The 24,499-nt window shown below is 34.6% G+C and overlaps 1 protein-coding gene and 1 long non-coding RNA gene across 5 annotated transcripts in view; one reads left to right on the top strand and one right to left on the bottom strand.

The window, feature by feature from the left end:
• LOC145260562 (uncharacterized) overlaps positions 1 to 24,499 on the bottom strand; it is a 131,788-nt gene that overhangs the window by 58,338 nt on the left and 48,951 nt on the right. For 2 of the 4 annotated variants that reach the window (XM_080118835.1, XM_080118811.1), the window contains exon 3: positions 23,976 to 24,071. The exons of 1 other annotated variant lie outside the window; for it this stretch is intronic. In XM_080118835.1, coding sequence (XP_079974961.1) covers positions 23,976 to 24,071 — 96 coding nt within the window. Of the gene's footprint in view, positions 1 to 353; positions 777 to 23,975; positions 24,072 to 24,499 lie in introns of those variants that run through there. One more of the 4 variants, XM_080118825.1, reaches the window with a different exon arrangement.
• On the top strand, positions 544 to 18,967 carry LOC145260586 (uncharacterized). The gene is made up of 3 exons (XR_013864338.1): positions 544 to 629; positions 4,378 to 4,667; positions 17,432 to 18,967. It is a non-coding gene; the product is annotated as an uncharacterized LOC145260586 (long non-coding RNA).

The raw sequence follows: 24,499 nt of genomic DNA on the forward strand, positions 1-24,499 counted from the left end.
CCATCAACAAAAGAAGTGCCTTTACTTTATATATAAGTGATATCTGATGGCACTCTACGACCATTTTGTTGTTAAATTGAGTAGTGTCATGGCTGCACTATCTTATGTCTACTTATATTTGGAAGATTTCATTCAAAAGAGCTTGGAATCGTCCCATCACTAATACTGAAGGAATCTAGACTGCATTTTGGAATCGTCCCATTACTACTATTGAGGTAACCTAGTTTGCAGCTTGCACTAATGTAAACTATGTAATACATAATAAAAAAATATGACCTTTAATATTGCTAGCCTCGATTTAAAGTTCAGAAACGTTCAAAATGGCTTTGTTAAAAAACACTGATTTTACTCACAAAACTTGGCAGATACTTAGCGATAAGACGGATGGTTTCTTCCGTACAGAATCCATTTTTCTGGTGCGTGAATGCAAATCCAACATGCAAAATTTTTCATTTGGTAATCCACATCGACATACAACGTTATCGATAAAATATTCTTTGGTTTTGTTTTTTTGCTTATACTGACGAAAATTTTTCTTTCTTTTCCAGTTTGGATTTTCCCAGTACATCATCGTACTGGGAAAAGCACGCAAGCCAGAGAAAATGAACTTAATCAAAAGCGATAGAGTTGTAAGTAAATTTTAACTTTTTGCTCTCTCTTAAGAAGACACGTTTTCAATGGAGAGGGTCATAGGAGGTGGGGGATGTTGGGATTAAATTAAACTTAAATAAATCAAATCATGAAAACTGGTCAAAAGTGAACGATGGTGTGTTTGATTCAATGCAAGGGCGAACAAGAAGGAAGGAGGGTGAAGGCAGAGAAGGTGAATAATTTCGTAGCAATAGTAGCATTTTTGATAAGAAAACAAAAACAAAATTTATCGGTCAAGACTCATGGTCATAAATCTAGTATCTCCTACTCCACAATGATAAACAGTAATTGAATGGTGCATAAGCTGCAAGGACATTTACAAAGACTAAAGCCGTGCGAGGGCATTCAATGGGAGGTGCTGACACAGAAAGGAACTCATGAATCTTTGGTTATATAATAATAACTGTTGTTTACAAAACAAATCAGTTTAAGATAAAACGTTTTTTATCATCTAATTAAATTGGCATAAATCAAACATTTTAAATTCTACTCAACATCGAGTTGTGGTTTACAACATGAACAGGTTTTCAAGTGGACATATACTATTGCTACTGGTCAATCTATAACACACACGAACGTTGATTTCTATCCAAAAATGCAGAGGAATTACATTTCCAAAAATGGGATTTAAAAGAGAAAAAAAGGAATTCTATTATTATACAAATGGACAGATTTAAAAAAAAAAAATCAAAATTACACTAAAATGTTTGCCTCGGTTTCTAAGACGTACGATTGCTACTGACCTATCTTTGTGACATCTTATTGCTGATAGTCAATCTACAATGCGTACTATCGTTAGTTGCAAATCTATGAGACATTAATTTTACATGTCAATCTACGACACGTATTATTGCAAAACAAATGTGCACATCCCTATTGTCAGTGAAAAAAATAGAAAAGTTTTTTATTTGAATTTTGATGAAGTTTAAACACTATTTTTGTTTTTGCAAATGAAATACAAAAAAAACTTTAATTTTTAGGGATTAAAATGTCTTGAGTAATGCAATACAAATAATAATAATATAATAAATACTATTAATGTTCCTTCCCTCTTCCCGTTTCAAAAGAGGAACTTTTTTTAATTATGTGATTCATGACTTCCATATCTTTGGCAACAAAATCTGGTGAATATGCAGTTCATTCCTTCAAAACTTGAGAGATCAATAAATGGTCATCTCTAACCAATTTATTCAGTGATAAATTGCAGTAGATACCTACAATATGTTAGGCCTCAAAGAGCTTCTGTCTTTTCCTGCAAAATGTTGACCAGCAGGCAAGATATGACAATCTGTGACAAATCGGCTTATGTAGCAAGTCACATTTGCAGTCAACTGCAGAAAGTGCATAATAGCAACAAGTGCGAGTGTAAATAAATAAAAGTACTTGTACCTTCCTTCGACATACGTACTCCCAACTAACCAGACAAAGAACAAAATCCCATCTCTATTGAAATCCCTAGATGCTGAAAAGCCTTTCTTCCCTTGGAAATGGAAGACTTTCAAATCCCTTCCTTGTTACCTTCTCTGATTGTACTGACCTGCAAAACTTTAAATGTAATATAAACAAACATCTTGCTGCTCAACTTCCCAGTCCTCTGAAGAAAATTGAGAATTTATATTTGAAGCAAGTTATAATGTTTGAGTAAAAACTTTTTTTTTTTTTTATTTAGGCAGAACTAGTGGGACCTGCATATGTAGTGTTGCCTGGGAAAAACTGAACAACTCAAGTAACTGCTACCCCTATTTGTGAACCCCATCACAAATATTTTAGAATTTGTTTTGTTTAAGGCATAAATTTATAAATAACTAGCTGTACGTTTATCTAGCATTTCCCCGAAGTCACTTAAAAAAAAAAATGTCTTACAGTTTTCACAAATTTAAGTGATTAAAATTCATGAACGATATACATAAGAAAAAAGTTATAAGTTTTTACCATATTAAATTGAGAGATAAGTGATTGTATCTATGCCAACTTAATATTGAATTTTTGTGTTTTGTGATATCAGCAGCAGCATTGCTTGCTGGTCCATTTATATTAAGCACGTTGGTTTTGTTATGGGAAGGAAGCCATGTTTATGCTGACTTGAAATGATGGAATTCAAATTTCAGCTGAAAAAAATCTCCTCTCAGCCAAAATATTGAAAAACAGAATTTTCACATAAGTTTCTTTATGATTAATATAATATGATTTCAGTGAGTGAAATTTATGGACGATTTTACTAATGATGTTAGAAAATGTCAGCTTGTTTAAATATAATGAATTATTAATATAATGTAAACACAATATCATTTGAAAATGCTGTTTAATAATGTAAACTAAATTTAAAAATTAAGTCCATAAGCTATGAAGGAAATAATATAAAGAATATTTAATTAATATAAAGTAAATATTAGACTCATCATAAGATGATGTGACTACTTATGAATAATAATTGAATGGATGAATGACTTTCTTGAAGATAAAAATTATATTAAAATGTTTGCCTACATTTCTAAGACGTACTATTGCTGCTGACCTAGGTGACGTTTTTTTGCTACTGGCAAATTCACAACATACACTATTGCTACATGTCAAATAATTATACATATTATTGCTACTGTGCAACCTACAAGATGTACTATTTCTATTTGCCAATTTGCAAGACAAAGATGTTGTCAGGTGCATTTTAACAAAAATCCCTATTGTAAGTGAAAAAATATAAAAGTTTCTTATTTGAATTCTGATGAAGTCTAAACATTGTTTTTGCTTTTGCAAATGAAAAAAAAATAACTTTAAGAAATTTGTAGGGATTAAAATGTCTTGGTAAAGCAATAAAAATTTACATACTATTAATTTCGCCTCCCTCTTCCCGTTTCAAAAGAGGGAGGTTTTTGTAAATTCCTCCTGGCTTCAATGTCCAAAATAAAAAAAAAGTCATTCCACCACTCTGCTAATTTTTTCCAACTGCAAAAACCAACTCTTGTGACGTAATCAACTTGAGGGAGCGATTTGATCCCCATTGGGGAGGTTGAGACTTCCCTGGGACCTGAGGAAGACTGAGTAAATGTGCTAAAATTATTAAATTAATCCTGGACGACAGCGGATATCAAAAAGACTTAAAGTAGAAGATATATATTTTATTTCATTGTCAGAATCAGATATATATATATATATATATATATATATATATATATATATATTTTGCCATTTGGAAAAATTCAATGACAGGAAATGTTGGAACAATAGCGGTGACATTCGTCTGGCCTGAAGAACCCCTGGCCAGGTGTTCTGACTGACAGCCGTCGACCTCGGAGGTCATGGGAAGGGATATCATTTTGGGCTCAGATTTCAAAACTGGTAATATTGGCTGAACTGTATACACGCAATTTAAGATTGGAAATCCCCGAACACGTGGCATGCTCTGATTGGTTGAGGAGATCGTCTCCCCCACGCCTGAACTTACTATATAAACGAAGTGCCCAAGTTTTTTTCTAACCAGATTCCAGATTGGCGCAGAATCTCGAGATAATAATATTGCTCCCTGAGGATGTGACCACCGCCACTCCTCTCCATTTCGCCTGAGTGCCATCACGAAGAAGAGAAGATAGATTTGAGACTTTAAAAATGCACTAAGAACTGGAGTGTAAAAAGTTGTAAATTTGGGTGAAATTAATTTTTTAGTAGAATAGAACCCAGTCGTCTGTTTTCTTTCTTGCAAACACAGCTTTTGTTTTTTTTTGCTTACAGAGAATTCTACACTGAGGCATTCAGGATTTCATGTGACAGCCTTTCGAAAAACGAGACATCATGAGCCAAAGTCCAAGACGATCAGAGTTCAATTGTTGACCTCAGCAAGAAAGGCAGATCACACTCTCTGCTCACATGATTCGCTCCTTCTGTCACCAAATCCTAAAGTCAGGCTTTTATACTACAAGCAGCAGCATCTCATTTGCATAAAACTATCAGTTGGATTAGCATAAAACCGGAAATGCAACCATTTTTTTCTTTTTGTCTGCATGAGACTGCACAAGAAACAGGTGTGTACTGATTTTTTAATGCCTTTTAATTACATGCCCCCTTTAAGATCAATAAGCAGTCTCATAGTCCACCATCCATGCCGGACGTCTTCGTTGCACCAGTTCTTCTTGCAGGACTTCTTCAACCTCCTCCCCTGCCAGCAAAGAAACTCTTTGTATGTCCAAGATGTGACGTGGCATTCCGTCTACTGCCACCGTGTTCTTGGAGAGTACATCAGTTATAGTACCTCTTCCCCATCATGTTGTACAAAAAGGATTGAGTGGCTTCACCCACACTTCTTCAGTAACTACGATTTCTGCTTTTGCCTGTTCCACTTTTTCTGTCACAGCCAATGGATGTCTTCATTCATATGTGAAAATGGATCAATGTGGCACTGACATTTTATCTTGGCTAAACTTTGGTGTCATATTATACCAAAATATTGCCTTTGGGGCAAAATTTGACTTATTGTTGCCACAGCTTTTGTAGTACGATGGAGCCTCTCTATAATCCCATTGCTACTCAGCCAGTATGCAGCTCGGAAATATTGCCTCATGTTCCCCTTTGCACATAGCTCTCTAAAAACTTCTGAGCAAAAGGGCCTACCATTATCAACTAGCACTTCTTCTACCAATGCCCTTTCCATAAACTCCTCCTCAACAATTTTCTTAACTTCTTCTGTCATTTCCGTTCTCATTCTTCACCATATTGCTGACTGCTCAGGCCCAAAGTCAATCATAGTCAGATATGGTTTGTGTTGATAATGAGTAATGTCAATGGCGCCTCTAATTTTCTGCCACATGTAATTCCCCTTTTTCATGTTTAGCCGGCATAGGATAAATGGATTGGTGGTGAATATGCTGTTCATTCCTCCAAGACTTGAGAGATCAATAAATGGCCATGTCTAATCAATTTATTGGCTTATGTCACAGTTGCAGTCAACTGCAGAATAATACATAATGGCAATAACTGCAAGTGTAAATAAATGAAATTGCACCTCCCTTTGACATATATACTCCCAACTAACCGGACAAGTAGTAAATCCTGCTAGATTTTCAAATTCCTTCCTTGTTTCCTTCTTCTCTGATTGTATTCACCTGCAAAAGTTTAATTTAGCTTTCAAACGTATCTCATACATATTTTATTTTAAAAGTCAATCAATGCTTCTATCACAGAATTCACAACCCTACGAGTAAAATGTTTGTTTTATGGGATATTAACTTCAATGGATTATTTAAGGCAAACGTTTAATTGGTTTGTATACGTCGGATACTTTTTATTATATTTCTGTTTGTTTCTCTCATATAGATTTTTTCTTGTAGAAAAAAATAATCTAAAGTTAAATTTTCTTGAAGAGTACAATTTCTTTAATGAATTCTAACAAAAAGTAAACAATGAAATGAACATAATTGTACCACATGTGAAACACACGGCTAATTTATTACAATCAACATATAGAATTTCCAACTACGATCGAATTCAAGATCTTGCAGATCTGTTTTGTTTAGTGAACAGCCAATAAAAAGACATAAGAAGTTAATATCATTCTTGGACCTCACGAGAAACAAAGTCACATCTTCTCATAAGATTTTGGGACGTGATTCTGCTTCCAATGGCCCACAACTCTGAATTTCAAAATCCCGAAAGAACTTTGAAGGGAGATAATTTTGTCGTCTCTACACCCTTAACTTTGCCTCTCATCTTTTTCTCTTCTAATAACTCTGTAAAAGGCCACTCCATTATGATCAAGAAAAAATGATAATAGCTGTTTGGTGACCAGTGAGTGGTCTCAGCAATGGCAAATCCAGGTTCTGCTACAAAGAAATAGAGAGTATGAGCCATTGATATCCAACTGTAAAGTTCTGCTGGGGAGTCACTTCTATACAATGCAATACAATGGAGTTTTTGTTTTACTGGCTTTTAAATTACGAACCCGTGATTTTTGGAAAATCTACAACAGTGTAGTAACTAATAGGCAGTCAACGATTGCCCCACTCTCAAACAATCATGAGGTTGTTTGCACAGCAACTGAGAAGGCTAACCTGCTTGCCAGTCGATTTGCCTCAAACTCCACATTGGACTCAGCACACCACTCCCTCCCTGACTTTCCTTTGTGGACAGATGCCACACTAGATGATTTGAAAATCACCCCTTCTCAGGTACATGGTATCATAAAAAACCTAGACATCTCAAAAGCATGTGGACTCGATCTCATCAAGGTTGTGCTATTAAAAATGCTCCACTGAGGTTACTTTAGTTCTCTCTAAACTTTACAACAAATGCCTTAACGAATCTTGACTGCTGGAAAACGGCTTCAGTGGTACCAGTTTTCAAGAAATCTGGCGAAAGAACTGACCCACTAAATTATCGCCTCATTAGCCTTTTCCCACCTTTTGCCAAAATATTTGAGTCCTTAATTAATCAAGCTCTTGTCCATCACCTTACAGCTGTTAAACTTCTGACTGATAATCAATATGGATTTAGGCAAGCCTGTTCCATAACAGATATCCTAACTGTAATCTCCGAACATATATACTGTTCACTGGACAAAACAGGGGAGGGTAGAGCGGTAGCTCTCAATATATCTAAGGCTTTTGACAGGGTATGGCACGATGGTCTTCTAAGAAAAATTAGATCATATGGTATCACTGGAAGAATACATAATGTAATTAAATCCTTCTTAAGTAAGAGAAAAATCCAGATTGTCCTGAATGGTCGTACATTTAAACAATATGATATAAATGCAGGAGTACCTCAGGGGTCTATCCTTGAATCTTTATTATTCTTGATATTCATAAATGACCTCCCTGATAAAATTGTTTCTGAGATGGGTATATTTGCCGATGACACCACTCTCTATAACAGGCATGAGGGGAAAACAAATGAACATGTGTCTAAGGAAATGGCACAAACGCTAGAGGAAGACCTTCAATCTGTAGTGGAATGGGGACAAAAATGGATGGTCACATTCAATGCTGCCAAAACTAAACTTGTTTACTTCAATAACTACAAGAAACCTTCTCTACCACCAATAGCAATGGCCAAGAATACATTACCCGAAAGTACTTCCGTTAAACTCCTCAGCCAAACATTTACAGGAACTGGAATAGATACATTGAGAGCATTACCAAGGCTGCTGCGAAGGTGGGATTTCTCTACCGTGCTAGAAAACTACTTACGCCTGAAAGTATCCTATACTTCTATAAGGCCACCATTCGCCCATGTATGGAGTACTGTTGTCCCATTGTGGCTGGTGCATCTGCTGCTTGTCTCTCGCTCCTGGACAGGGTTCAAAAGAGAATCACCAACCTGATAAGTCCTGAACTGTCATCTAGGCTTCAGCCTCTGTCCCATCGACGAAATGTTGCATCCCTTTGCCTGTTCTACAAGTACTTTAATGGTGAAAGCTCTGACGAACTATAAGCACTTGTGCCCTCCCTCGACGTAAATGCTCCCAACAAACCCAACAAGCAGCTAAATCCCCCCCCCTTCACAGTAGAGATGTAAGAAAGACTTCTACTCCAATAGTTTCTTCCTCAGAACTGTTGGACTTTGAAACTTCCTTCCTGGATTCTGCTTTCCCAACTGTACTGACATACAGAAGTTCAAGTGTAATGTGAACAGACATCCTGCAACTCATCTCCCTTCATAATACTCCTGCAACTTATGTCCCCGATAGTAGTCCCCTTCTCCAAAGTGGCACTGTGTCATTTCCTTAGACATGTATTTGGGGTGAAAATTGAATAAAAAAAAATTTTTTTAAATAAGTTTTCAATTTTGGGATCTCATCAGATATTGGCCAGTGCTTACAATAGTGGCTGTATATTGAGGGTTAATTTCTGAAAGACGTATATATCCTGCTCCTCTGGGAAAATACAGCCTTGATAGACAGCAACTGGGCTCATGAAAAACAATTTACCAATTGAATACACCCAGTGAACTAAGTGCAAGAGAAAACATACAATTGTACTTAGAAGGATAGTTAGAATCCTAAAAAGATCTTTCGATTGGAGTTTCTGAAATAGTGGATGAATGTCTGATATCTGGTAGGATGATGCCCCATCCCCAACAAAAACAGAAAGATAAGAAAAGTGAAAAAAAAGAGAAAAAAAAGAGAAAAAAAAGAAAAAAAGAAAGAAAAGTAGAATATATCTAAGATTCCCATTTTTCAAGGAGAATAATTCATAATATGATTGTTGTGACATCAATTTATAATTTATTCAATTATAAAAAAAGTGTTTATAAATTTGAGAATTTAATGACAAATTTCAATTTCAAATTTTATTTTACTGAAATGGAATCACTAAGTTGAAAGATGATAATCAGTTAAACCGATGAAGAAGAAGAAACAAAAAAAGTGCAAATCAATATTGTAAAATGTTGTATTGTAACTTCTTTTACATTTTTTTGTAGAATGATTTAGAATTAATAGCTGTTGCATCATACAAAAGTTAGTCAAAACTGGTATTTTGGGTATTTAGGGGAGTTAAGAAAACAAAACAGTCAAATAAACTCCTACTGTTAATCTATTTCTGTAGTGAAATGCTTTTCTTTCTTTCTACTTCCTATATCAATTTATACGTTTTTTTCTTTCCTTTTTTTAAAACTTTTTAGTTTAAGACGTTTTCTTTCTTTCAGATTTTATTAACTATTTTCAACTTTGTCAATTAAGACGTTACTTTATAAAAATAGTAATCTAAACACTGGCGAAGCATAATTTTGTTTCCATCATTTTTTGGTGTAAAATGTGCAATATAATTTACCAAAAATCCGTTTAATGCTACATCATTTCAGATTTGTTTCAAACTCAACATTTCATTTCATCTTGCATCGTTGCTTAACATAACAATCCGGAAAACTGGTAAAAAACTTTCAAATTCTTTTGATAAAAGACAAATTTGTTTTTTTTTCAAATTTAATTACAAACATTTCTGTTGGGTCTAGATTTGGATTTTTTTTTTTTTACACAGTGGTCACCACTTATCAAGGCCCGGAAGCCACTCAGGGATAAGGGTTATTGCAAGTACATTACGTTAGTGTGGAGATTTGATGAAGTGTTTACTTAAGGAGGCAGTTCATTAGGAATTTGTTAACGTTGGACTTGAAAACATCCAAGTTGTAGTTAGGTGGGAAGCAGGCAGACGGAACAGAGTTCCACAGGCGTGTAGTTCTAAGAAAGAAGCTTTGTTCATGGAATCCACGTTTTGATTTAGGCACAGATAAAGAGTGGGGGAAATTTTTCATAGTGGATTCAGCTAGACGGGTGTTTTTCATGAAAGATTGGCGAGGGGGGACCAGAGATTGGAGTTCAGACATGCATCTGCCATGGAAATAACGATAAAACAAGGATAGGCTCGCAACATCTCTTCTGTGGGAGAGAGGTTGCAAGATAGAGAAAAGGGCATCCCCCACTAAGCAACGAAGTCTATTTTGTACTCTGTCACGGCAGGATAGGCTGTTTTTTGCAGCTCCTGCCCAGATATGGCAACAGTATTCCATCCTTGGACGTACTTGGCTTTTATATAGATAGAGAATTGCATCAGTAGTGAGATATCTTCTGGAGCGGTAGAAGGATCCCACCATCTTTCCAGCGACCTTGGCAACAGACTTGATGTACGTGTTCCATTTCAGATCAGGAGTAAAGGTCAAACCTAGATGTTTTTCAAAACACATGGCCTCTCCCAGACGAGAGCCATCCATCACAATTGATGCCAGATGGGGATCAGAGCGTTGATAATGTAAGGATAAGAGCTTGGTTTTAGATGCATTAAAGGTAACCAGCCACATCTTCCCCCACTGAACCACGCGCTCGAGATCAGAGGAGAGAGAATCAGAGAGAACTTTGTCATTTACAGCCTTTGATGTGTTGCCGTAGATGCTCGTGTCATCAACATAGATGTCAACGAATGATTTAAGTATGTGTTTAGGGAGGTCATTGATGTAGATCAGGAAGAGAGTTGGGCCCAGGATTGACCCCTGAGGTACTCCAGCATTAAAACTGCAGGCCTCTGATTTTTGTCCATCAACCACTACTTTTATGAGCCTATTGGAGAGAAATGATTTAATGATTGAGAAAACATTTCCAGTTATACCGTAGCTGGAAATCTTGTGAAGTAGACCCTTATGCCATACCTTGTCGAAGGCCTTTGATATGTCAAGAGCAATTGCCCTAGAAAGGAAGCCTTTGTCAAGAGATTCACTAATCCTGTGAGATATAACCGTCAGAAAATCTGTGGTAGATCTTGCAGAGCGGAAACTATATTGTGTGTCACTAAGAAGGTTGTTTCTGCTGAGGTGGTTGACTATTTAATATGGATTCCAGCAACTTACTCATAACACACAGGAGACTTATTGGTCTGTACTGAGAGGGAGATGACTTATCACCTGAATTCTTAAATACAGGGCAAACTGATCAGGTCTTCCAGGGAGTCGGAAAGCACTTCTCCTTAAGGCAGCGCTTAAACAGTTTCGTAAGTATGGGAGCAAGTTCTGGTTGAAGCTTTTTTAACACTATAATTGGGATGCCGTCAGGGCCAGTTGATTTACTAGAATCAAGGTTCTTGATTAGCTTGGCGACCTCATGCACGAATATTTGTATGTTACCTAGCGTGTTCTGTGTTATAGGAGGAAATATGGGGAGTTGATGGCCTTCGTCGCATAGGGTAGAATTAGCTGCAAAGTTCTTTGAAAATAGTTTAGCCTTGTCTGATGCTGACGAGATGACCTCTGGTCCATTGATAATGGTTGGGATAGAACGCACACTTCTGTTCAGGATCCTATTTGTTATTTGCCAAAACTGGTGGGAACCAAGACGCTGATCAGCTACCTTGGATTTAACAGACTGGGCATATAGCTCGCTTGCATTTTTTATTACTCTTTTACTTGCTGGTTTTGGTTGCTTGCTGTCCTGAAAGCAGCTTTAGTCTCAGTGCATCTATTATGTTGGTAGCTATGTAAAAAGTGATTTTTGTGCACGATAGCAGCAGCACATTCTGGGGAGAACCATGGCTGGCTGGCTGTTAGGTTTTTGTTTGAATTTTTTAGATGGTATGAATTGGTCTATGCCTACAATTAACCATTTGGTCGAATCTGATACTATAGAGGACACTTCCTTTTTAAACATGGAGTGCAGAGGTAAATCAGATATGAATGTACGGAAGCTATCCCAGTTAGCCATAGAGTATCGGTATACAGTACAGTGGAGGGGTACGTCTGGGGACTTATTACATTTCGTTTTTATCTTAACTGATACAATGGAGTGGTCGGAGGATCCTAGAGGAGAATGAACGGAACATGAACATAGCTCAGGGGAAGTTGAAAGAAAAAGGTCTAGGAGGCTTGCGTATTGATCGGGTGTATCGGGCCCACAGGTGGGTTCGCAAACAATCTGAGTGAGGTCATAAGCAATGGCAAAATCATGACAAAACCTCCCCTCATCATCTGTCTTATTTGAATGGGTCAGCCATTCGATGTTATGGACGTTGAAGTCACCACAGATGTGGATGTTAGCCGAGGGATGTGCAGACAGGATGTGGTCTATTTTCTCAGATATGCTCTTAAAGATAGTAACTGTAAAGATAGTAATAGCTGTTGTGGGGCCGATAGAGGGCAAATATAAATCCAGGTAAATAGGGTAAATTAGGATCTTCTCTAGAGATATCCCTGCCACACGGGAAGCCATCTTTAATGTAGGTACATATTCCATGCCCATGGCGATCTTGGGGGTCAGATTTAGTTGTTAAGTTAGAGTATCCGTTAATTATGAACTCATCTAGGGAAGTGGCCAGCCCTATTCCAGTTACACTTAGAAATAATATGTTCGGTTTCGTCTCCTGTAATTGGGTTTTAACCTCTGGAAGGTTGGAACGTAGACCCCTGATGTTGGAGAAGGAGACCTGGTAGTAGGGGTCTACGTTGGAAGATGGGGTTCTAGGTTTATTTGAGTTTTTTTTCTGGAGATATTTCATGTTGAGGTTTTGGGATTTTTGGAACAGGTCAGCATACTTGGTTAGAGCAGTACAAAGAGAGAAAGTAAGAGAGAAAAAGATAGGAAATTTTTTTTTTTTTTTTTTGTAGCACACGAAAAGGTAAAGCCGTAACAATTACCCACTAGTATGGCATCGAGAGGCCCCACCAGAGACTACTGCATGGTCCAGATCCACTCACCAAATGGCAATACAGCAGTCCCAGTACTTTGCGCCTGCTGATAGGACAGCCTCCTTAGTGGTTAATCCAAGGTTCGGGTCCCTGACTATTAGGCGGATAACGTCAGCCCAGACAAAACGTTTACCTCCAGCACCCTTACTAGTGACATGGCCACAAGGATTAAACTGTAATCAGCACAGGAAAAAAATCAGTTTTTATTTGGACGTTTTTTTTTTTTTTGTTTTTATATTTTTCTTATTAGTCTTAAAATCTTTCGATTTTAGTTATGATTATTTTTTTAATGAGCAAAATTATTATTTTGTTTTCAAAATGCGGCACCCCATCCTCCTAAGGTGTATGTTACTGAAACCCATTTGTAATCATTTAAAGCCAATACACAACATCTATTTCATACATTTCTTTGTACACAATTAATTGAACCCAATAAATCATATTACTAATACTGCAGAAGAATTGTGTGTTCATACACTTACTAAACGGTACAAGTAAAATGGAAAGGTTGCACTTCCATAACCTGAGTTAGTATCCATTACGCATATGATGCACTACTTCATAATCATTGGAAGAGTGAATCAACTCACAAATGTATGCAATAGATAATGTATAAATAGTAGCATGTGTCATTTAATACAGACAAGAATATTGTGAAATATGTAACTCCAAAAATTAAATAATTTTTTTTTTATTCCATTTCACCTCAAACAAGGCGCAGTGCCACTTTGATGTGGAGAGCTACTATCAGGGACAGTAGTTGCAGGAATACTATGTAGGGAGTCGAGCAGCAAGATGTCTACTCACATTGCACTTGAACTTCTGCATGTCAATACAGTTGAGAAAACATGAACCCGGAAGGGAGTTCCAAGGTCTAGCAATTCTGGGGAAGAAACTATTAGAGTAGAAAGCTTTCTTAGACCTAGGGATCTCTACTGTGTAGGGGTGGGACTTGGCTGCATGTCGAGTTTGTCAGAGGTATTTACATTGAGGGGACACAAGGGAAAAATTTTTTAAATTGTTCTTTTATTGAAACAAATTGTAAGAATTTATGATAGGTTGTCACATTTTGTTTGCTTATTTGCAAGGAAGGTGGATTCCCTCTACCATGCTAGAAAACTACTCACACCTGACAGTATCCTGTAGCTTTACAAAGCCTCCTTTTGTCCATATTTTGCCATATCTGAGCTGGTACATCTAACATTAGTCTCTCCCTCTTTGACAGGGTCCAAAAAAAGAATTTCAAGTCTAGTAGGTCTCGCACTATCAAATACGCTACAACCTCTGTTCCATTGCCACAATGTTACATACCTGTACTTGTTTTACAAGTATTTTGATAGAATGCGCTCTGATGAACTCTGAGCACTTATGCCCCCTTGTCACATCAAGCAGCAAAATCCCACCCCTACACTGCTGAAGTTTCTAGATGCAGGAAAGCCTTTTACTCTTATAGCTTCATCCCTTAGACAGCTAGACTTTAGAATTCCCTTCCTTTTTCCCATTTTCCTGACAATGTGTAAAAATTTAAACAAACTTTTCACTGCTCGACTCCTTACATAAACCACTGTAGACAGGATCGCAAAAAGTAGCCCTTACGTCCAAAATTGCCAAAAACTACCATCCATTCTTTATAACATCTTATAAAATTATTCATTTTCAAATAGTTCCTTTGAATAAACATAATTATTAAAAAATTATACATTTAATAACACATAAAAACAGGTCACATGTGATCTAGTATAAATTAAAGATGTACATAAGTATTTGGAATATTCTTAACTTGATCTCAGTGTTCTTCAAAGATTGTTTGAAATTATCATATTAAAACCATAAGAAAAAAAATGACACAAAAGATGAAATCCATAAATTAATACGTATTTTGTAATCAGACAAGATGTTGAGTATTTACCACTTAATGTAAAGATAACAAATCTAGTTAAAATGTTCAACTGGATTAAATTTTCGCACAATGATATAAAAATTTGTAATTAAGGTAAATAGCAAGATTTTCCCCCAATTCGTTTTCTTAGAACTGACAAAATAACAATAGTTTTCATCGTTTTACTTTTTTAAGTTTTAAAATTAATCATTATGATTATTAGCATCAGATTTTTCTTTTGTTTGTTTTTTCTCTTATTCATCCTAAACAAGACATATTGCTATTGAGCAGTAAGGTGCTACTATTTGAGGACATGCCTATGGGGCCCCTGTTTTGACAATCTTCTGGGTTTGACCTTTACTCCTGATCTGAAATGAAACACGTACATTAGGTATGTTGCCAAGGACGCTGGGAAAATGGTAGGATCCTTCTACTGCTCCAGAAGATATCTCACTACTGATGCAATTCTCTATCTGTATAAAAACCAAGTACGCCCAAGGATGGAGTACTGCTGCCACATCTGGGAAGGAGCTGCTATAAAACAGCCTATCCTGCCTTGACAGAGTACAAAATAGACTTTGTGGCTTAGTGGGGGATGCCATTTTCTCTACCCTGCAACCTCTTTCCCACAGAAGAGACGTTGCGAGCCTGTCTTTGTTTTATCTTTATTTCCATGGCAGGTGTTCGTCTGAACTCCAATCTCTGGTCCCCCCTCGCCAATCTTTCATGAAAAATACCCGTCTAGCTGAAACTACTGTCATTAATTTTCCCCACTCTTTATCTGTGCCTAAATCCAAACGTAGATTCCATGAACAAAGCTTCTTTCTTAGAACTGCACGACTGTGGAACTCTCTTCCGTTTGCCTGACTACAACTTGGATGTCTTCAAGTCCAACATAAACAAATTCCTGACAAACCGCCCCCTTAAGTAAGACACTCTATCAAATCTCCAATACTAATGATTACTACGATACTATCCCATTGATTACTGTACACGCAATAACCCTTATCCCCGAGTGGCTTCCGGGCCTTAATAAGTGGTGACCTCCATGTAAAAAAAAAAACAAAAATGTAGGAAGCCGAGCAACAGAATGTCTGTTCGTATTACATTTAAATTTTTGCATGTTAGTTCAGTCAGGGAAGGAGGAAACAAGGGAGAGAATTCAAAAATCCAGCAATTGAGGAAAGAAACCATTAAAGTAGAAAGCTTTCCGATATCGAGGAAATTCTACAGTGAATAAGGTGGGATTTTTCTACTTGCTGCGTTAATTGGGGCTATCTACCTACCATTGAACACGCCCATGTGTGTATGGTGACAAGCAAGCTCACTATTTTTTGCTGCATAAAATAAATTGTCAGGAATGAATAGAAGTTGAGTATGCTTGAAGAAGTTTTATTCTACTAAGATTCACACAAACATCAAATTGATGCGAGAAAAAGGTTACATCATCATCGTATTCAGCTCATTTTACAGGCTGGCATGTATTGGACGGCTTGAAAAAGTGAACATCCTGATCATGGGAAAAAAAAGAACACAAAATAGTGTGTGCTTTCTTTTCAACTCAGCATAATTTACGTGACCAAAATAGGAATTAGTGAATTAAATAAATCTTTCGGTTATATAAATGATAAATAATTTTTTACAAAGGAAAGTAATTCATTCCTAAAAAAAAGTAAAAAGGGATTTCTTTCTTTATTGCCACATATATATTTGTATTTCATCTCGATGAAATATTATGTTAACATCACTAAATAGTTTTAAAATCAATTCATTTAGATGACATTCATCCCTCCTGATTCATTTTGTTGATACTTTTGAAATGATTTAAATTCGCAGATGAAAGATTTATTGTTTAGTTTGTTTTTAACTACATTTTTATTCAATTTTTCTTTATATCCATTTTTAATCACAACTTTCACGGTCGAATTGCCTCCCTTTGTTAAAGGAATTTGAAAGTAGAATAAAACAAGTTGTTCAAAATTTGCATCTCGTGTACTAGAAGCTGGTCTTTAATGGACGATGCTTTAAATCATTTGAAATTTGTTGAAACAATAAGATTGGAAGATTTGGAATAGAGAAATGATAATTTGTGAGTCACCTAAATAATTTTCATAGTTATCTCCCTTGGATTTATTCTCAACTAGAGAATGAGATTTCCCATAACAAGAGTTTAGAAAACTTGTTCTATTCATGCTTTGAAATTCAAAACAAGATTGTCTCATTTTAGCATATCTTTCAAAATTGTCGGACACAGTCTGACCTGCTGTTGATCTTAACATGACCTTTAGAAATCTCAATGCTGTCTATCATGTACATTTCTGATTGCAATTGCATAGACTTTAGGATCTGTTTTGATACTACACTGCACCGAAAAAAAAAAAAAAAAAAAAATCGCAGCCAATAAACATCTCAGAGAGATAACTCAACAATACACAATGTGGCTGAGGGTAAAAAGGAATCCCGCATGATATGGTAGCAAGTGTCTACAGTGTAGCTATCTCTGTGAGTAGGTTTATTCATTCATTTATTTAATGATTTTATTAATTTATGTATTTTTCATTAAAAATTATTTGTTTTAATTTATTTATGTACATATATATTTATATTTTATTATTTTTTTTTTCCTTTTCTTTTCGAGCGCTTCTTAATGAATATGTTAGACAGAGTCTTTGAACATTTAAACGACACACACAAAGCTGTTGCTCATAACAGGAAACAATTATTAAATGTTATTTTTATTGTATTCAGCAGTTCATTCAAATGCAGTTCAGATAATTGTACCTCGCATCAGTGAGGAGTGCTGATACGCGAACAAACCGTAGAAAAGGCCTCGGAACAGTGCATATTCTCTCCTGACGACCCAATATTATCTGGAGGATGAAATGAAATACCCCATGAAAAAAAAAAACAATTATATACAAGTCTATGAGAAAATAAACTAAGAAGAAGACCCTGAAATGGCTTAAAAACATCATTATATACAAGCCTACAATGTAAGCTGTTTCTTTCAAAACACAATATCTTCTGTTGTCCGTTTACTTCATGGCGAATTTCTGCTGCTGTTCTGGTAGTGATTTTTATCCTGTACTACATAAGCTGCAACAGCATTTACATTTGTCTTCAAAAACTGTTCATCTGTGAATAAATTATGTCAATCCAACCGTTGCTTCAGCATCATCTTTTTCTCTTTATTTCATCACACACGTGTGGGAAAGATAGTTCTTGAGCACGTGTATCTCTAAAACGTTAAAGTTGAAATATAAAATATTTTTAGCTTTTCACACAGAGATGCATGAAATTGGTTGAGAAAACAATAATTAAATATTTTTCTTTTTATTTTCCAAAACCTGAAATACACTGAAACTGACTGAAATAAAATTTTAAAAAAGAACAAAAAAAAAAAAATAAATAAAAAACAGTGACATTCACCCCAGCAGGTTGAACCGGCTTTCTTTGAAGGAGGAAGTTTCTAGGGAATAACAAATTCACACTTGGTCCCCAGTCACATGTAATGTATATCCCATGCAGAGAACATGACGATGTTAGGATTTTGCTATTTTTGTAGAGAGGTGTTGACATCCTCCTACATACAGTGCCTGGTATTCCACGGATGGTTACCCATCTGGTACTGGCTAGGTTCAACATTGCTTAACTTTAGTGATCTACTGAGAACTGGTGTGTCAATGGGATTATGCCGCATATTGAATGAAATAATTGGACAAGAAACAAACTTATTGATCCACTCTCATAATGTTCTTTTTTTTTATATTTATTTTATATTTTTCCTTTATTATTTCTATAACGAACTACAAAAGTGGAAATATTTGCAAAAAATTGTTAAAAACATTCGTAAAAACTGAAAAGATGTGCAAATCATTTTAAGGTTGGAAATGTTTATTTGATCTACGAAGCATATGACTATCCTTATCTTTGTTGTGTATTTTAAAATGTTTTTACTTTAATTCGCTCCAAACAAGGCATATTGCTATGGAAACATAAAGGGTTATTGTGTTAGGGGACAGATTTACAGAAAAAGGCACCTGAGTGGCGAGTTGGGCAGCAAGATATTTGTTCACATTACATTTAATTTCCCACATGTAAGTACTGTCGGCAAACAAGAAGCAATAAAGGAATTCCAAAAGCTGCATTTCAATTTCAGCTGCAACTCCCAAGCCATAAAAAGTGTCAGTAAATAATGTGGAACTAAAATAAAGAATAAATTTCTAGAATGATTCAAACTTTTTCGAAAATATCATATGATGATCACTGTTAAAAAGGGTTGAAATTATGCACATATATGTGCATATATATATATATATATATATATATATATATATATATATATATATATATGATAGACAGATAGATAGACAGAAGAGTAGAGAAAGTGCTAGGTAGCATGGACTCTTTATGCCAGGGCATTTCGAAATGCCCTGGCATAAAGAGTCCCTTCTATCCCCCAAATTTTGCCTGTATTCCATTATTAAATAAATGATCCATTCTATATCTACCAATATATAGTTTTGTGTCTTCATTTCATACTCTTGTTGTCCTATATATATATATATATATATATAAGGTTAAAAAGAAAAGAAAAATCCAACACAAACTCAGGTCAGGCCTGTAGCTGACTCCAAAGTCAGACTGGCTAATTCGTTTCATCTGAAGAGGCCTGACACCGGGTTGAAATAAATTATAATGAGATTGGACAAAATCTATGCTGGATTTTTTCTTTTCTTTTTAACCTTATGTATGCTTTGCTATTCATGAAGCTCTAACACTTGAGATTTCCTACAGTAATTACCTGATCTTTTTGGAACACACACACATATATATATATATATATGAGAGAAATGCTTAAAGCATTGTTGGCAAATAAATGTGAAAAAAGTATAAGAAGGCTATAGCAATGCATTGCTCTTCTTATATTCTTCCATATATATATAATGTTTATGGAAAAATATACTAATTATATTTCATCCTCTAGTTATAACAATCCTTCTATTTATGAAACTATGTAACTACAGAGCATAAACAAATAAATGACAAAAACAAATTTCAAGATGTCATCTATTTTTTCATTTTAATGACATTAAACTAAAAGATGGCGTAAATATGACAAAACACAATTGCAACTACTTTTCTGATTTTTTCAGATTTATGTAATCATGCCCATATTCTTTTTTTGTTTTTAAAGTCAATGAGTTCTTATTCTTCTGATGAATCAGGGCAGAAAAGATTTAAAAATTGACATAATTATATGAATGGTTCTGTGCTACAAAACAGGTGCCATCAAGAATTGAACATTTTAACATGTTGAAAGAAATAAATGGTAAGATGAACAACATCTTGAAATTTGGAATATAGAGTTTTTGTCATTTACTTGTATATGCTCTGTAGTTGTATTTAACATACATAGAGTTTAATAAATAAAAAGATTGGTATAAATGAAAGAGGAAATATAATTGATTAAGTATATTTTTCCCATATTATATATATATATATATATATATATATATATATATATATATATAAGCTCCCAACACAAAATATGAATTAATTTCTTTTTTTCATTTAACTTTGAATTATTCAAACCAACTTTATTTGCATAACGAAATCCTTGACTATGTCGCAGATGTTAAAATAAAAAATATTACAAATTTTCTTTGCTAACATCAGTATCGTTCATAAACGAACCATGTTCAAATCGTCTTGTCTTTCCTGGTGAATGTCACAAAATGCACACATTCTGTTATAAGGCTTTTCATTCCTATGTTCATTACACAATCTTATTTTTCATACACTTTTTATCTATTAAACCATGGAAACCACGAGAATATAGGCATTAAAATATAGTCACACAGCTCTCCTATCAATATCCCATCACATTTTATGTCATTTCAAAAATTTTATTTACATATACTGTTTGCAGTCATAATAGTTTTTCAAATTGCAATGCTTTAATTAAAAGAATACAAAACTTGTTGGAAAAGGAAGAAAGATGATTACTTTATGCTTGAGATTTTTTTAACCAAAATCAAATTCTGAAAACAATAGACAATATTACTTCCATCAAATTCTTTGGTATCACTTGCATCATTTCGTCGCCAATACTCAAATCTGGATGTGATATAGGATAATCCCTTTAAATCAATTTCTTTTAAAGAGGAGACTTTGCTGATTCAGCTATCTTGGCTGCTATAGACTGTCATGCATGGTCTACAGTCATTTGGGATGCTCTGTGATGTATGGGAGGAGCTGACTCAACTGATCCTAGGTGAATGTCATCTCATTTTTATTCATAAAAAGATTTATTGTTGGTCCATATTTGAAACTGCTGTTGTCGATGTCAATAAATGCTGAAACGGTCAAAATGGTTAGTAAAAGACAAACGGTGCAAAAATCACAAAAATCCAAGCAAGAAAAGTGAACATAGTGGATTTCAAAATTTAGTTTTTTCCGAAATTTGAAATTGTTTTTAAAAAATGGAGCAGAATTCAGTGAGTAAATCAGTAAAGGATGAGGAGGAAAATATGTGAGAAAAAATTGGGAAAGACGAAAAAAAAAAAAATTAAAAAAATGAAAGAAATGGGAGATTTTCAAAAATTCTGACTGTAGTTAATGAAATTGTTCTGTAGCAGTCAAAACTTGGTACAGTTCATTCAACCAAACAGGATAAAATGCTGACAACTCCAAACATCTATTGTGACAATACACAATCGCCATTCTCATGAGATAAATTATTTTTGATTTTTGCCCAGAATTTCCCTATATTAGAAACAAAAATAAAAAAGATATGAATGCTGTACAATCTTTGATGAAACAAAAATATTATATTCTAAAAAATCATGTAAATTAATCAAGTAGTTTTATTTTTAAGTAAGAAAATCAAATTTTATGAATAACAGAAAAGTGGCTGTCTTGTCCGCCATTTTGTAAACAATCTTAAAAACGAAGGGAGATAACTCAACATAATTCAAACTTGTGAGATTTATGTTGTAATGTCTACAAATTCCCATTAATCGCTTAGAAATTATTTTCTTTATAAAAATAAAACTATTTGATTAATTTATGTGTTTTTTTTAATATGATATTATTATTTTGTCATTGAGTATGTACATCATAGAGATTTTTCTTTATTTTAGTTTTTTAATGAAAAGGGAATTTTGGACAAGAACTGAAAATAATTTTTTTCATGAGAATTCCTAAGATTCCAAAAAAATCATAAATGAATAACAAATTTGATTCTTGTACAAAAGATATTGTGTCACAAAGCAGATGTGCTCTATTATTTTGCAGCCTTGAACCAAACATGACTAAAAAGATACAGCTAAAATATCTCCTCACCTCATCAATAATAAAACAAGCAACATATTATGGGCATTTCCCATCGGCCTTTCTTTAATACTTAACTAAGAGACTACCCACTTCCCCCTGTCCTCTACTGATGCAAGTCATTGACCTTATTTTGAAACAGAGGTGAAAGAGTGTGACAGGCTAAAAAGTTAAACTACTCAGGGCTTACTAAGATGACAGCTGTCGGTCAAGTGCATGGCAAAGCGCAGAGGAATGGAGATGGGATGCCTGACATTAGTAGTTGAGTTCTTTATTTCTTTCTGTGATCAGGTTCTCTTCTTTTCTGTGGTGAATATTTTTTGTAGTTTGCCATCTGAAAAGATGCATTGCTAAAATGTGTCAATGCAACCACTGTTTGGCGAGAAATGTGATGGACTTTTTAACGAATAAAATTAGTTAAAACTCATAATTTTTATTCAGTAAACTCAGATGGAGAGAATTCTCTAGCAGGGAATTAATGATCAATTCTAATTAAAACTAGCAGATGCTCTCAATCCTAACACATCAAAACAACTCCACCCTTTTAAGGTCTTCGGTACTAGTGCACTTATTAACCGTGCTGAAATAATAACATTATTATTTAAAAAGCCATTCTTAACATGGGGAGGGTGTTTTGTACCTATTCTATACTTTAACTTTATAATTGAATAAAAAACATATCATAAAACTTTAATTAAACTTGGAAATACAATTTAAAAAATAGCGCGGATTAGTAAGTGCACTAGCACCAGGTTTTCGAGATCTAATCACAAAATGGGACAAGGAATCTAGATGATGGACCAATCTAAATAAATGAGTTTTTTGTGGTTCTACAATAGGACAAAGAATTTTTGAGATGAAGATTCATGATTCCTATTATTTTGATTATTCAAACTACAGTTCTGAAACTGTGCGGCAATCTTGATTGTTAGTCGCATAATGTTTTTGTTGATATAACCTCTGACCTTCTTCAGGTGTATCTTGTTGAACTCGTGAATCTTTCTGTTGAACTCCGAAATCTGGATAGAATTTTGAACGGAATCAGTTTTTTTTTAATCCATGAGGCTAGCTTGCTCTCATTTCATCAGCCATGATTGGGTAAAAGTCCTAAATAATTTGCAATTGTATTTTGAAAGAAAGATTTTAGAGTTCAACAAGATACTCTGAAGAAGGTCAGAGGTTACAAGATGAGAACAGTAGTACAAATAAGTAAAATAATATGGACAATGATTGTGCTAGACAAAATTAGGACAGTGTCTCAAATGAAGAATCCATGTTGAGTTTCCCCTGGACCAAGGTAGTGCTACAATACATCACAAAAAAGAACACCAAATTAAATGAAATATAATATAGGTAATAAACTACAGATGATTCACTAAAACAGCTATTTAAAAATATACATTTTTTATTATCATATTTCATTATATTATGGGGGCTGATCAAATAATCAATCCATCTTGATGGAGGACCATTCAATTGTGTTGAAAGAAATTCAATCTTTGTAAAGATGATCAAATGAGTGCATCATTCAACAAAAACAACAAAAAAAAAACTAAAGAATCAGAAAATTATGATTGAAAGTAGACACATTTTTAAAGAAAAACAAAAATAACTTATTGTAATAAGAATTTAGATTATTAATCAACACTATATTCTCGCAACAGCAGTTTATCAAGATGGACAAAGATGAGTTTGTCAACAGATGAGATCCAAAGCTTTTGATCCAGATTTTGATCATATTTTATTTATTTATTTTTTTTACAAATGAGTTACCACTTATCAAGGCCCGGATTTATTAATTGATTAATTAAATATTCTACATTCTACAAATCAGATAACCTTGTCTGTGAGGAATAAAAATGTGATGCTAATTTTTAGTGAGAAAACCAAACTCCAAAAAATGTGAAGAGAGAAACAAGGAATTAAAAGGAAAGAAGGGGGAGAAGGAAGTTAAAACCTGTAGAGTCTGGCCTTCCAGCTGGTAACCTTAAGAAGCTCAGAAAGTTGGCTCTCATCACAAATACTAAGGACCGATTCCATCAGGGAACACCTGCTATAAAGAAGAACATTAACATTCTGGTTAAGAATTCCGGTCAAATATTAGAAATTGATTGAGAAAAACTAAAAGAAAAAAAAATTTTTTTCAAAATTTTTTTTTTGAAATTTTACGATGAAAATTAATTTGAATAATTCGGACTGTTGTTCACACCTTGAGTTTTTGTTTTTTTTCACGTTTCGATCGATGTAACCTTTCAACTTCTTTAGGTATATTCTGTTGAACTCAGAATTTTTCTGTCAAACTTGGGAATCTGCATGGATCTTCAAAGGAACCCTTTATTTAAATCATGGTACAGTGGATAAAGTATTTGCTAAAATTCAGTTGTAAGTTATACTCTTCTGGAGGTTGAAAATTCAATTCTCAGTGCAAGTGACATTCAAAAACACAACTGTAGATTACTTGAAACTTCTAAACGATCATGA

Source organism: Euprymna scolopes, chromosome 3 (genome assembly GCF_053919585.1).
Source record: "Euprymna scolopes isolate OS-2025 chromosome 3, ASM5391958v1, whole genome shotgun sequence".
Classification (NCBI taxonomy): domain Eukaryota; kingdom Metazoa; phylum Mollusca; class Cephalopoda; order Sepiida; family Sepiolidae; genus Euprymna; species Euprymna scolopes.